The sequence below is a fragment of the Pagrus major genome, chromosome 9 (genome assembly GCF_040436345.1).
Source record: "Pagrus major chromosome 9, Pma_NU_1.0".
Taxonomy (NCBI): Eukaryota; Metazoa; Chordata; class Actinopteri; order Spariformes; family Sparidae; genus Pagrus; species Pagrus major.
The window spans coordinates 9747647-9763382 of NC_133223.1; the positions used below are offsets into that span (position 1 = coordinate 9747647).

A 15736-nucleotide genomic window follows, 5' to 3' on the forward strand; every position below is an offset into this window, starting at 1 on the left:
GCAGCCATTCCGGCTCGCCTGGAGCATTAGTTTGAGTGGGGCTGTTGCAGCGGCTATAGAGCCGCAATGGAGCAGATTCACAGTGGGGTGGTCCAGATGTAAACTGAAACCGTCTACTGTCACGTGAGGTTTGTTTACTTCCTCTCGAAACTCAACTGCACGTGTAGTGAAAGGTGAGTCCCCTGTTAGCCCCTCTCCGGGAAGCTAACGTTAGCTAACGCAACGTCTCTTTGGACAGGATGGAAACAGTGGAGTCGAAGCTTGTTCATTTGCTGTAAATATCTGTAAAGGTTCTGATGCGTGTTTGTCGTATGGTAGCTTTACGATATAGGTGGTACAGACACGTTAGGAAATAAGGAGGCTTCTGTTTCCTGCCTCCCACAGTTTTCTGAGTGCAGCACCACTGTCACAACTACACACTCCAGGTCTGCAACAACAGCGTGATGTAGTAATGAGTCCTAAAACCCGGAAAGCATTAGCATTGTTGCACATCAGGTCCCCTCGGCTCAAAGTCTGTGAGTTTTTTAAATGGCTTGTCAGTTAAATGTCTGAGGTAAGGTCTGTGGTTACCACAAGCTTCAGATATTTACACGTTTTGTTCTACGACATAAAATACATCATTAAATGTCTCACAGTTATAAAGATTTTACGTGTCTTAAAAATGGTGGTTTGTGTAGTGAGACGCTTAGTAGTGGTGACGTTTAAGTCATGTGACCGTGATGTAGTGTGTTTATAGTCTAACATTAGCTTTTTACTGCTAGAGATTTAATTTATGCTTCAAAAATCTCAAAGTGGTGTTCATCTGTGAAGGTTATCTTGATGAACAAAACGTTTCAGTTTCATCAACTTGCGTTTGACACAGAGATTATTTTCTACAATAATCCAAAATTCAAAAATCCCACAGAGGGAAGCAGAGCCAGACATATTTTAAAATGTAGACCTAGTTTAAATCTATGACTATATGTGCTGATATGAAAACTTTTTTTCCTTTACAGAACATAACATAGAAAAAGATGTTTGGGATATTTAAAAAACATGTAATACCCTGTGACATTTACTGTTTCAGTGAACTGATGTCTTTTTGGACAGTAAAGTTTATCGTTGAACTGTAAAAGGTCCTGCCTGTGTTACATAGCTATGTCACAACTGTTCCTTGTTTGAGGGATCATTGCAAAAAATATGTGTTTATATGTATATATATTCTATATATATAAGAATATCAGCCTTGGCATTGGCCCCAAAGTGCTCATATCAGTGCGCCTCTAGTTAATAGGGTTGGTTATTTTCTATGAGAGACACTTTGATGTCAGCCCCATCTCACACCTTTGAAATGAACTGGAACACGTGACATCAGAGGCTAACCTCACTAGCGCTTTTGCTAATGAGTGGGAGCAAATCTCAAGGCCTCCCAGAAGAACATTGGCTGTTACAGCAGCGTATGGCCATGGGTTTGGTTTTAGTGTTACTACAAAAACTGACCTCCAGTGACCCACAAATGTAAATATCTGTCTAAAGTTCTCATACCTCTTTATGGTACAGGTAGTACAAAACATTTGAAAATAAGGAAGCTTCAGTTTCCTCATCTCCCCAAATGCACTCCAGGTTCCTGAGTGATTGCACTAATTAGTGATCGTGCAACCGTTTTGTTTGTTTTTTTTGAACAAGAGAGCATTGAGACAGTAACAAAGAGCTGTAGAGAGACACAAAAAAACAGCAATTGTGAATAATGAATAAAGGGTAATGTAACACCACATCTTAAATACATGTTGTTTATCAACTAATCTTATCTACATTCTCTGTGTTGCAGTCCACTATCAGTGTGTGCTACCGAGCATGGCTGCCTCCAACTCCATTAAACCCTTCAGCCCGGAGGAGATCCAGAGGATTCTTTCTCACCTGCAGCAGCCTGCAGTCTTCATGAACATGACCTGTGGTTGGCCTGTCCTCCACTGGACTGCAGAGCACCTGTCTGGCTGCCTCGGTGACAAACTCATCCGATTCAGACTTGGAAGAAAAGAGGAGACAAACGGTAAGAACAGAAGATTAATCCAGACAGATCTGGGTTGAGCTCATTCCCGTGTAATCAATCACCTGGATTGAACATGCAGAATGAATATGGACTCATTTGGCCTGAAAAGATCCACTTTAGGCTGCCCATCAAGCACTCGTAGTGGGCTCAAGTTTTAGATATGGATATAATACAAGAAAAAATAAAGTATATAATGAGGAAACTATAAAAAATTAAGGTAATATTAAAGTTTAAAAAAACACACTTGGCAAGAAAGTTTTTGTTTATAGATGCCATTTCTACACCTGCATTTACCCATTCCATAAAATCTGGGGCTTTTGCTTTATTCTAGTGTTGTAAAATAATTTGGAGAGCTGTAAATGCGCTTTAATTGTTTTTTAGACTTTAAACGTGAAGTTGGTAACATTGGAGAAAGCAGCAAAAGCAAGGTATATTTTTGCATCCAACAAAAAAGAATCCCACCTCCTCCCTTCAGGCCTCTCTCCAAAGCTTCCACCCATTAGTCTAAGAAATACATCAATGAACAACTCTGTTAAATGTGGCAATAGTAGAGTACAGCGCATTGTTATCTCTAATCATATCCAACTAACTCATGTCTCATTTACATGTAAGAAATCAAAAAAAATCTAATTTTATCATAATGAACATAAACAAGGAAAATGGCTGTAGTTTTTAGTCACAACTGTTAGCATGTTCATAGTGTGATTTTTGGCTGCATTTAATCTTCCACTCTTGTGCGACTAGTTCACTTTGCTGAAAGGATAAGTTCATCCGAAAACAAATACAGTTATCCCAGTCAATTAAGAGTCAATGTCAAAACTGACCAAAATGTTTTGGAAAACAACTGTTCATCTTTCATTATTTTCATTTCCAGCATTTAACGATCGTAGCTTTGGAAGGTCATTGTGGACACACAAAATGTAGACTCTCTGAATCATTCAGAGACAGACTCAACTTCCTCTCAGTAACTGAAAACAGCTAAGCCGACAAAAAATGTATTTGCCACATCTGGCTAACTGTCAGACTTTAATTAGCCAGATAAAGTTATGTCTGGATGCACCTGGTCTCACCGTTAGCATATACTAGCCCAGCTATTATTCTTTTACATGACACTTAAAGGCACAGTTCACCCAGAAATGAAAATTCAGTCATTATCTCCTCCTCCCATGTTGATGGAAAGTCAGGCTTGTGGAAGATTCAGGTAGCGTGCACGCAGGTCGGCAGGTAGACCATCCAATCATTTAATTTGGGCTGTATGAAAGGATTGGGCTTGGTAGAGACTGGCGACAGCCACAGACACTGGATTTTTTTTTTTTAGTTGTCAGAGCATTTGATTTATTGTTTGCTGTCTGGACGCTAAAGGATTTTCTACAAATATAACAAAAATGCTTCTAAAATGAATTACCAACCCTCACTTTAAGTCATGAAATGTTTCCCCGGACAGACATGATTGAGGAGTCAGTGGTTCTCTTAATCCAAATTAAATCCACTTCAAGATAAAATTCCAAAACGGTCTGGACAAAGCACACACAAAAAACACACTATAGGCAATGCAGTTATCATTTCCATTCCAAATGTCCAGGCATAATTGATACAAATGTATCAGTATCAATAAATTAATAACAGTTTCTCTTTGTGTTCCGGATCACATCAATGCACAGAGCCTCCTGTGACAGTTCTCTACTTTCACCCAGTTTTCAGTAATCACATCATAATGCCTGCAGTCTTTAGTTGTAGTTCATTCTCCTGGCCTGTAGTTATCAGAACCGAATGAAGTGATGGCGGTTGTTTAACCATCTGATTGAAATGTCACATAAACGCAGAAAGAAAACAACCCAGTGGTTTTTTGTCTGTGAGCATGGGGTGAATTTTGCCCTCCATGTGGCTCTAAAACAGCTACAGTAATGACTCCTCCTGTGATGAATAACTGAGAGCGAGTCCTCCGATAAACACGAGCTAATTAGATTTCTAAATCATCTTTTTCAGCTGTTACAGCTGACAGGAGGACATTGCTCATGATGGATTATAAATGGCATCAGTCAACCGTAGACACACTTTGTTTACTAAAACAAAAGCCAGTAAATGACTACAACTGTGATTTATTTTTCTCATAAAAGTGGGTAAAACAAAATTTCATGCCCCTGTGATGATGCATCGTGCTGTGATTCTGCTGTATAGATTGCATTTCTTTTAGCATAGATCAGTTGAATTGTTTTACTGAAACTTCATAACAATTTTCCAGTGATTACTCTCCTTCCTGTACCTTTTCTTGCTATTCTCTTATAGCGCCTCTGTTTGAAACCCAGTGTCCTTATGTGGAGGCCACACTGGCCCACTTTGTCAGCTGGACCCAGGACCAGGCTGGGACCGATGAAGGACCTTTTTCTGAGTACCCCAGGTCAGAGTATTGGGCCTACGCTGACTACAAATACATCGCCTTGTTGTTTCAACACCAGCCTTCCATGTTTGAGGTAATCTTTACACATTTTAAGATATCAGGTCATTTTTAAAATGCTTCCTGGTCAAAAAATTCAAATGAAATCCAACAGACACTCTTGATTGACATGTTTTTTAAGGTTTATTGTCAGTTAATTACACCTCAGTTTGAATGACATTGCATCTAAAATAACACAGGTTTTATACATAGTTTGATGATGCAAAAGTTACAGCAGCCTTTTATGAGATTTTAATGGACATCAGACAGATTCAGGTCAAGCAAACCTTTTCTCTAACCTGGCAGTTATTACTGCGTTTTAAGTTACTCTGTCAGCATGATGAAACTTATGAAACTGAAACTTAAGGCTGTGTGATGAAGAAAGTTTGACAACCAATCCCAGGTTGTAAAAATTAGTTATACTAAGTAGTATATTTTTGATAAAGTAGAGGCTGTTGAAAGATGTAATACATGGCCAAAAGTATGCAGACACCTAAACATGACGCACAAATCTCCCCAGATTCAGCCAAAAGAGCATTAGTCGGTGTTCCATTTCAACCTAAAGGTGTTGGATGGGTTGAGGCCAGGGCTTTGTGCAGAAGGTCAAGTTTCTCCACACTAAACGGGGAAAAGCATTGTTGTGTGAAACGCACGAGAGAGAGCGACTTCCCCAAACTGTTGACACTCATTGTATCCTTGAACATTATGATTTCCCTTTAGTAGAATGAATCAGCTGTAAATCACCATGAACAAACAGCACCCAAGCAAAAACGAATGTGGACAATGGTGTCGGCACCGTAGTTGGGCTAATTGCTAGCACTGGGGGCAACACGGACATTTCTTTGTGTTACTTCATTTTTTATTTGTATTCTCTCATTTGTTTTTTTGCACCAGTTTAAAGTTACCCACTGTAATGATAAGTCTTGTATCCTAGTTGTTTATTGTAAGTAAAAGTGTTCTTTTAATCAATCAATGTGGATGAACAATCACTTGTAGGACCAGCGTCTTAGTAGTAACACGACATGACGTCACACAAACAGGCCATGAGTGAAACTCACACAACCCTGCAGCTAATCACCGCAACTCTTGATTGGGTGTTTGGTTTGTCCCTTCTGGGCTACTGTAGAAACATGGCAGTGCAACATGGTGGACTCCAGGGTAGAGGAGCTGCTCCCCCTTTAGATATAAAAGACTCATTCTAATGTAACAAAAACACAACGATTCTTATTTCAGCCGATTATACACTAATGAAAACAGAATTATGAATATTATATCCCATTTCTGTCAGTAGATTCCCGTGTAAACCTGCACACTGGACCTTTTAAAAGCCTGTTTTTCAAAGTTTTGTCAATGAATATGTCCAAAGTCAAGAAATGTTCTTTAAGTTGATAAACACAGTTAGAAACTGGCATGTTAGAATTCATTTAAAAAATATTTTTCATATATTTGCCTTCTGATATAGTTGCAAGAGCTTTGGTTTATCAACAAATTAAACATTAAAGGAAAACAAAAACATATTGAAAGAGCCAAAATATTGCCTTCTAGTCTCACTTTTTCAGAATGCTTATTCATATTTCTTATATGTTTTTTCCTCGTTTGCACATTTTCAATTAAATTGTGAAGGTTTTGCAGGTAATGACTTTAGACAAGCGACTATTTTTGTCCTGCGGTAGGTAAAGACATAAAAGTGTCATCTTTTCTCCCGCCACTGCCTCCCATTCATTTCATTTTTATCTCACGATATATTTTTATTGGGCATCCACCTGCAATTATTACCCGCTGACTTTCATGCCTTTGAGACAGGCAGAGATGGGCTTTTTACAGGATAAATGGTGCTGGGAAAAGGGCTGCCTGAAGGCTAGATTGGCCAGTCTGTCATTTACAGCTGCCTGCATATATGGTAATGACTCCATTATTCAGGATGCTGGTGATTGCTACACCTTTGTGCTCTGACATGGACATGATTGACAGACCAGCCTTCCTTGAAAGATGACAAATACTGTAGCCTTGTTACTCTACACTGACACCTCCATTGGTCACCCATAATAGGTCCTGTCAAAGCAGCTGATGAGGTGGCGGTCTGTCATCTGTGAGTTGTGACAGTTATGAAAATGTGAGTCTCTGTGTCATTTCATTATCACGGAAAAAAAGAACGGCAACATGTAATTTAAAAATCTGACTTTATTAATATTTTCACATTATTTAATGTGTGGGTGTGTGTGTGTTGCAGGGTGTAAAGTGGTCCGACTTTGGTTTTGAGGGACGTAATGGGAGAGAGAGCACCTTATGGATCGGTACCGAGGGGGCCAACACGCCATGCCACCTGGACTCTTATGGTTGTAACCTGGTGCTGCAGGTACAAGGACGGTAAGAGAGATCAGAGCACCGGTGGCCTGGCTAGTGTCTAAGCAGCAAAATAGCTGAATGTATTAATAAGTAGGCAGGTTTTATTTCTTACTGATCTAGTAGAAAGAATGCAGGTTTTGAAGCATCTCAGGTGCTTGGGCTAAGAGGAAACACATCTCAACAGGGGAACAGACTTTGACACAACACCAGAGCGCTCTCCATCCAGTGAACATCCGTCTGTTCACTCTTGTTTTACCTCGGTTTCTATCACTCTCACTTTTCACCTTCTTTGCCTCCTCCATCAGTGGTTTCTTTTTCTTTTGCAGTGTAGTTTCCAGTTCCATCTTCATGCTACTTTTGGTATTCTTATGTTGACAACCCAGAGGTTACAAAAAGCCTGTTTGTTTTAGACTAGGGATGTTAATGATGAATCATTCATTTAAAAAATAAAAAATGTCTTCATCAACAATCAGAGATGGGCACAAATACGTCAAAAAGTATCTTGTTAATTTAAATAAGTAAGTAATTTTGATATAAAAAATACAAAAAGACATTCAACACAGACCAATGTTATTAAATTTTCTCTATTTGGTAGCCTGAATTTGTGTTGGATTTTGTTGAGCTAGTTAGAATAGCGACTAATGGGAGCTCCGCAATTAAAATAAAAGTATTATTTTGTGTTATTTAGTTTAATATCATTCAAGAAACTTGGTGGTCTTTAATTTTTAATGTAGCCTACACTGATCCTGCATCAAACATACAGTAGATTATGTCAGTGGTTAAAACCAAAACATTTAATGTAGAGTTAATGATTAACTGGTAATTGATTGTTATGGCAGCTGACTATGATTTAAAGAAATACCTTAAAATTTACATCCCTCCTTTAGCAGCAAATACTTTTCTGATTTCAGTTATACGATTAACCTGCAAAGCTTTGAACTCACTGCACCTCTCACTCTCTGCTCACTGGTTGCTTTAACTGATAAATGTTGTCACATTTTTGTTGTCAGCCAAAAATAAGATAAAAACTTGGGCTGGCAAAATATCAGATTTCCACTACATGGTTATCACAGCCAAACAAATTCATGATAACAATATTTTGGTGATATCTAGAGAAAATAGAGAAATTACAAGCCATCAAGTCTATCTTTAACTTTGTTTACTGTGTGTTCTGCCTTTATTTGGCAAATAAATGACCTTCAACATACGAGTGTAGGGAAGTGGAGAGAGTCTGTGATCATAACTGTAAAAACAAGCGTACACAAAGAAAAACTACTCAATTACTAATGAAAAAGCAACCAGATGAACTCGTGAAAAATGATGCACAAGGCCAAACATTTTCACTGGATTATTCACACAATTAAATCATATGTGTGTGTCATCAACACAATATCAATGTTCAAACACGTTTGAATCCAGTCAGTAATGGACAGTTCTGAGATGTCACTTTGAATATGCACCCATTCTAATATTGTTACATACAGAACTTTGAATAAAGCCTCACACATTTCCCTGCATCATAGATTTGTAAGTGTTGCTTCAAGTCACGACAAAAGATTAAATAAAATAAAAATCAAAATAATGCATAACTAGGAGTCTAAGTGGCCATGGAAATGGTAATGTGGTAAATTGTTCAATGCAGCAAGCAATAGTTCTGTGCTCTTCACCACAGAGTCCAAATACTGAGTCAGAAATATCAGAGAATGCAAGATAGCTTTTAGAGCTATTATCTGATTTATCTTCCCTGATCTAATTCCTCACACTAATCTGTTTTACTGTGTGCGTCTGTACTTAACTTTACTTTGTACTTTTCCTAACATCCCACATCTTTGTTTTTATGATACATTGATTTTTAATTTGGGCAACAGATTAAAGAGTATAAAGAGAGACACAGTACCCATCTATCTGCCATAATAACTTAGTGCATGTAATAAATAGGAGTTGTGACTGAGCATAAAGAGGGTACAGGACTCCAGACAACTGCAGCCGTGTGTCAGCACACCGCTGGTGGTGGTGGAAGTTTTCTGCCTGATAACCAGCCAGCTCATCCAAACACAAAGGTGCAGGCTACTGTAAGTGCTTACACAGAGTGTGCTCTGTCCTCTGCCCCCTCAAAGAGAGTTAATTTGTCACAGAGCTCGCCAGAGCGGGACGGAAATGGAGACGGAGGGTGAGGCGCTATGTAGGGCGACATGAGTCAAGAAACAAAAGGGAAAAGGTCTTTTTATATCTTATCTCAATCCTCTGTTCTCTGTCTTATCTCACTGATGTAATTGGGTCTCTGGCTCTCTTTATTTGGTATTGATCTCCAATGGAATGAGATTCAGCTCAAGCAGATCTTTGATACCGCTGATCCGTGAAAATACAACAGTGCTTGACATGATGACATTTGTGACAGCGGGCGGTCAGATGAACAGAACACAAAATGGCTGAGCACTTTGCAATGTATCGTGTTACCTTGTAGGTTTGGAGCTTTTTATTTCACGTTTAAAAAAATATGAATAAAAACAAAGACAGGATTTCAGGGATACAAGTTAAAATTTACAAAGACAGAATGGAAGATGATGCTCCCATGAACATTTATCACCTCCACGTGTGCCATTTTGGGCTCAGGCCCTGCAGACAACACAACAGCACTTCTGACTTTATTTTTTGTGTCATACACTAAGTGATGCAAGTAGAAAATCAGTTCTAGGAGAAAATGTCAGATCTTTAGTGGTGATTTAGAACATTTCTGTTTGTGTATAAAAACATTGCAAATAGAATAATTAAATTAATCAGATATTCAAGAGCGCCATCATCTGGACTATCATCACTTTTAAATTTTTTAGGGCTTCCTCTGGTTACCCCATGTTTAATGTCACACCGCAAAGAACTATGGGTAATTCCATCATTCAAAGTCTGCACTACTCAACTCTAACCATTACTCTCTCATTCACCCTACTTTGCCTCTGATTGGCTTACCCTGTTATTCTACCTCCAACCAATCTCACTCCTCGTGCCTAAACAAAACCAACTCAACTCAATGTGTCATCCTGAATTTACTGTGTAACTAAATAGCTCAACACTTTGTCACCACTGAGCCTGAGCTAACAGATTAATTAATTTCTAACAACAATCCTTTCCTGTTCTTTTGTGTTTTCTGTGCGTAGGAAGCGTTGGCACCTCTTTCCTCCAGAGGACACCGTTAACCTCTACCCGACCAGGATCCCCTATGAAGAGTCCAGTGTCTTCAGTCAAGTGGATGTTCTCCATCCAGACCTGATGAGGTTCCCTGCATTTCAGGCAGCCAGGGCCCACATCGTCACTCTGCAGCCAGGGCAGGTCAGAGGTCATGGCTTTAAAAATGGTTGAATGTTAAAAATTATAGGCCTGATTTAAGAAATTATGACAAGTATGTTAAGACAGTTGTTTTTTGTATTGTAAGTTTTCTCTCATTTAATGTTTAGATATGAAAAATGAGGCACAATCAAATTAAATATGCACGACCAGAGCAGACTTCTAAAGTAAAATAAATTGGACATTTTCTTTCCACTAGTTCTAAAACATTTTATTGGAGCAAAATCACTCCAAATCTCAAAATGTACCAGTGCATGAAAACACGTTTTTTTTAATGTAGTGTCTCCCCTCAACGCTGGGAGCTGTCAGATGTGTCAGCTGCTGCCAGAAAATGAACACATACAGATTTTCTTTCAAAAACATGACCAGAAGCCTAAAATCAGATTCTCTCAAGCTCTTAAATTTGATTTCTAAACCAAATGAGATTTTTTTTATTCTAACCAAATTTAAATATTTATTCTCTGTCTTATTGAGGATGCTGTTTATACCTTGAAGATTCAATTCTAACCTTAGCAATGTTTTCTTCTTCACAGGGATTTTAATGATTAATCATCAATTGACTAATCTCCGTTAAGATTTTGGCTGATCATAAACATATTAACCGACAATCAGAGACGGGCACAAATACATCAAAAAGTATCTTGTTAGAAATGACAAATACTTGCTTATCATATATATGAACATGAAATACAAAATGCTTGTTTAAGATGTATTTAATCAAACCAATCAAGTAATTTGTAATTCAAAAAACACAAAACATTTTATCTATTTAGTCGCCTCAACATGGGTCAGATTTTGTCAGGCCAGTTTTTGAATACTTACATTTAAGTTGCAGTTGCTCCAATTGAAAACAACAACTAACATACTTCATATGTTATAATAATGATGATGATTATTAATATTTGATAATCGTTTTGTAATGGCAGCCAACTATCGAATTAAGAAATGACTTAAAATTTGCATCCATGGTTCTTCAGTTTAGTTGTCAGTAGATAAACATCAGCTTGTGAAAGGATTCATTTTTTATTGATGGAAGACTAGAGCTGAAATGATTAGCTGATTAATCATCCAGTTGACAGGAAAATAATTAGCAATAATTGATAATTGGTGAATGTTTGTGTCACATTACAGGCAACAATGCCAAATGTTCCTTTATTCCAGTTTCTACATTGTGAGGATTTCTTGCATTTCTTCGTCTTATACAGAAGTGAACTTAAAATCTGTCGGCCAGACAAAACACTTGATGACATCATATTCTTCACAATTTTCTGACATTGAAAATAATCAGCTATTCATTGATGATGACAACAACAGTAGATGTAGTCGTATAGAAATCATCATAAAACAGCTTTCTGCACATCTGAGGAAAGAAAACAAAAATAATCCTCCACAGTCAACATTTGTTCTCAGTGAAACTCCATCTGTCTATGAGCTGTGAGCCCTGCACCATGTATCAGACCACACAGTGAGCTGACTGTGCAGTACAGTTACACCCTTTAGGCAAAACATTGTTGTATTTTTTATCAAACACTGAATTGTCAAACACATCAGTCATGTCTTTAGACCTTGGAAAACCAGCATGAGTGATCTACTAAAGTTTGACATAATGCAACAGTCGCTCTACATTTATGTGATGAACTGCTCGTGACTCTGAAGCAATAACCATAAAATAAATCTTTATTGGTCCTTAAGCTCTAAACATGTACAAGTAGACTCAACAGTGAGATTTATTTGTCGTGGCGTCCTCCATAAAAGTGTGAAGCAAGGCAGCGGTCGTGACTCGTGTTCTAATTAACGTCTGGCCTTCTCAGTTATAGTGCATCACCTTCAACAGACTGGAGCTTTTATATTAAAGGAAGTGGAAGGTTAAGTGACATTAAAGTCAGCTGCGTCATCACTCCTGATGTGTTGTCAAGAGGAAAGGTAACAGGGTCGTGTCTTGGCTAGAGGAAGACCTGGCAGAGCAGGCACGTTCCTGACACTTGCTCTGCTTCAGAAGCAGGTCAGTTCAGACCGAGGAAAGTTAGGATTGAGGTGAGAAGGTCACCATGACAGATCTATAAATCTTAGAATTGTCCTCAAATTATCTGAATTACTGCAAAAGTGGTACAAATGTAAACCATCGGGCTGCACAATACACTGTGTCAGCATCGACACTGTGATGTGCACATGCCCAACAGTCACATCACAGGAGGAGCAAAGTCAAGTTAGGCAAATTAACTCAGCTCTTCAACAATTTAGATGTGTTTTTGGTGTTTTCGCTGCATTCAGCTGAATGTTAAGAATGCAGCACTTGATAAATATTGACAATATTTGTCACTCGGTTGTTTTTCTGCCACTTGTAACCATGGTGACTTCTGCCTACTGTGACAACACAGACTTTAGATTTTAGACTTTTATTCATCCCACATCGGGGAAATTTACTTGTTACAGTAGCAGGTAGACAGACATACAATAAATACAAGAGCAAGACAGCTCTATTGAGCTACTCAAGTAATCTTGTGAATAATAATAGTAGTCTTATGTCAATTCATGTAATTTTTCATATTGCAATATATATTGCAGAAAAAACAAAATTTAGCAATGTCAGTTTTTTCCAATATTGTGCTGCCATATTACACCCATAACACACCACACCTCCCCACCCCCCTTAAAGTTCAACTGCCCTCCCTGCCTGACATCCTCACCACCACCTCCACCCACATTCCCTGCACCCCCAACATACAATACAATAATAGAAAATAGATAAGAACTGTAATAATGATAGGTCTTAAAATAAAGAAGAAAGAAAGAAAAGGAACAATGAAGGGGAAATAATAACTGACCTCTGTGACTCATATTCCCTGTTTACATGAATGTCTGTAAGTAAGTATCTGTAAGTATCAGGGTATGTGCGTGGTTGATAAACATTCTCCAGGTTTTCTCAAATTTGGCCATGAAACCTTTCAATGAGAACTTAGCTTTTTTCCAGTTTTAGAGCTTGTTGAGCCCTCGAATCTCAGTGGGTATTACCCTCTCGGGTATGAGCCCAAAAACAGCTACAAGAGGATCTGGGTCAAAGTGTCAGATAATTCTTCGAATGTTTTAAAAATGTCCGTCCAGTAGTCACTGAGAGCGGGACAAGACCTGAGCATATGAATAATATCTGCAGGGATCTGTTTACATTGGGCGCAGAAATGACTGAATGAAATTCTAGGTGCTGTATCGTAGGCAACTGGACGTGTTTCAGTTTCTTGAAGACGTTTCACTTCTCATCCAAGAGGCATCTTCAGTTCTTACTAACTGGAGGGGAGTTGCAGGCTTTTAAACTCTGTGTGGGAGTGTCCTTACAGAGTCGTCGCTCTGAGTTTCAGAGTCATCAGGGCCACTTGTGGGTCGTTGACCCAACCTGCCTGCATGTGGGTTGTTAGGGCTAGGTGAGCCCGGGTATGAATGGTTGTAAACAGTGGTTGTTAACAACCATTCAGGGAGTGAAGGGAAGTTTGTCAAGTCTTGCATTAGTGCAGTGTATGTGATGCAAAATGGATAAGGTCCAAAACTGCCTCCCATCAGTCCACTTAAAGTTCCCTTTGCTAATCTTCTTCTCTTAAGGTTAGCTTATGGTAAAGTATTAATGTTAACCATTCTGTCATAGATCTCAGACACAATCCACTTTTTAGTTGGATTAATTGGAGAAAGTCATGACGAATAGATGAAGGGGGAAAATGTTGATAGTTATTTTCTGCCAAATTTGAAAATAACAGAACAGGTGTAAATCTGAAGGCCAATCTGTTTTCATTGTGTGGGTAAAGATCTCCAGTGGTTTGGTTGCCCTTGTTATGCCACAGCTGAAAAATGTGGTGAATGCAGGACGGGACAAACAAGTGATGAGGAGGCCGGAGAGAGGGTCTGTATACACCACACTGTTTCCTGAACTGACTCCAAATCTTTTGAATGGCTGTGTTTGTCCTGCTTCGTCTCGTTTGAGATTCCAGCCGCATTGTTTTGTTCTTCAGGAGTCAAAATGGTGACAAAGCAATTAGCCATCTGTCTCTCACTATCTGCTCGTGTCTGAGCTCCTGTAGCGTCCTGAATACCATCCTATCAGCAGCACCAAACCCAGCTGTCAGATAACTGAAGGCTGCTGACGTACCGTGCAGGTCAGGGTTACGGCTGATGCTTCAACAGATCATTTCTGCTTATCGAACCTAATAGTAATGATGACAGTCATACAGTTCACAGATTATAAACCAGACAGAGTGAAATGCCCCAACTCATTTGTTTCCCCCACAGGACCAGCTGTTGTCTTATTACTACAGCTCTGTCAGGCTGGATTTGGTATAAATAAGAAGAAATATTGATGTTCAGACTTGATTACTGGGAACAACATGTGATGACAAAAGTATGGAGCACATTTATGTATTTAGTAAAAGGAGTTAACCCAGGTGTTGTTACTTTACTCTGGTCTTTCAGTCACACAGTAAGAAGTAGTTATATACAGGAGGCAGGTTGTGACCGCCCACAGTCTCCAAATCAGTGACCTTTGAACTCTGCCATTGGCCTGGTGTTTACTGCCCAGCTTCACCCTACTCTTGGAAATACTTTCAATTTGGTACAGATGTTCATTTGAATTCAAGGATGAACTGAGTAGATTTTGGTGGCCAAAGGTCAAAGTCATTGTGACCTCATGGCGACCTATTTTCGTGACCACGATGTCTCAGAAAGGCCTTTAGAATTTCTTCAAATTTGGTACAAATGTTCACTATAGAGTGCCTAAGTCACGCCCCTTCCAGTGGACCTCATGGGACTTTGTTTTGGAAAAACTTTGTATGGTAGTGAACTGAGAGAGACACATAATGTATTGATCCTGTTTGAATTGTGTCATGAATCACACATTTAAATGTTTGTCAATTTAAAAGATCATTTTCCAAGTCAATAAAGTCTCAGTTTGTTGTAATTAAAGTAAAATATCACATGGTTTTGTGTTAAACTTCTCAGTGAACTACATCTTCTCACTCAATACACGTCACTAACACCAACATTTCTGAGCCCCAACTGGACCCAGAAAAGGTAGTAAAAAAGATGAAAATCACAATAAATCTGCTCATATTGACAACTGCAGTTATGTGAAAGGAGAGTTGGTCAGTTCTGTGAGCTGCTAATATACAGGAGCAGCTCTACAAGGTTTAAGTTACAGGTTTTGGTGAGTGTTCAATGAGACGATGTCACTAACGAGACTGTTGGCTGTGTAGTCTTTATAATGACTTATTTTCACAGTCTGATATTTCATTAGTTTGATCTTTTAAATTGACAAACATCATATGTGTGATTCATGACACAATTCAAACATAATCAATAAATTATTTGTCTCTCTCAGTTCACTACCATACAAGGATTTTATCAAATAAGGTCCCACGGAGGAAAAGGGAGGGGACGTGACTTCAGCTTTCTGTGACTTCAAGATGATCTGAGGATGAACTGATTAGAATTTGGTGGCCAAAGGTCAGAGGTCAAACTCACTGTGACCTCACAATACACATTACGATCAAATTTAAGATACTACATCTAATAGGTCAAATGCACTGTGAGATCATAACATAATAATAATA

The 15736-nt window shown here is 38.7% G+C and overlaps 1 protein-coding gene across 5 annotated transcripts in view; it reads left to right on the forward strand.

Moving 5' to 3' along the window:
* Window positions 1–15736, forward strand: part of hspbap1 (hspb associated protein 1) — a 21125-nt gene continuing 5389 nt past the window's right edge. The window contains exons 1-5 of one of the 5 annotated variants that reach the window (XM_073473275.1): window positions 1–128; window positions 1808–2029; window positions 4316–4500; window positions 6694–6830; window positions 9962–10133. In XM_073473275.1, the coding sequence (XP_073329376.1) occupies window positions 1834–2029; window positions 4316–4500; window positions 6694–6830; window positions 9962–10133 (690 nt within the window). In that variant the 5' untranslated portion in view covers window positions 1–128; window positions 1808–1833. Of the gene's footprint in view, window positions 174–248; window positions 315–347; window positions 516–1807; window positions 2030–4315; window positions 4501–6693; window positions 6831–9961; window positions 10134–15736 lie in introns of those variants that run through there. The other 4 variants (XM_073473274.1, XM_073473277.1, XM_073473276.1 and 1 more) reach the window with 4 other exon arrangements.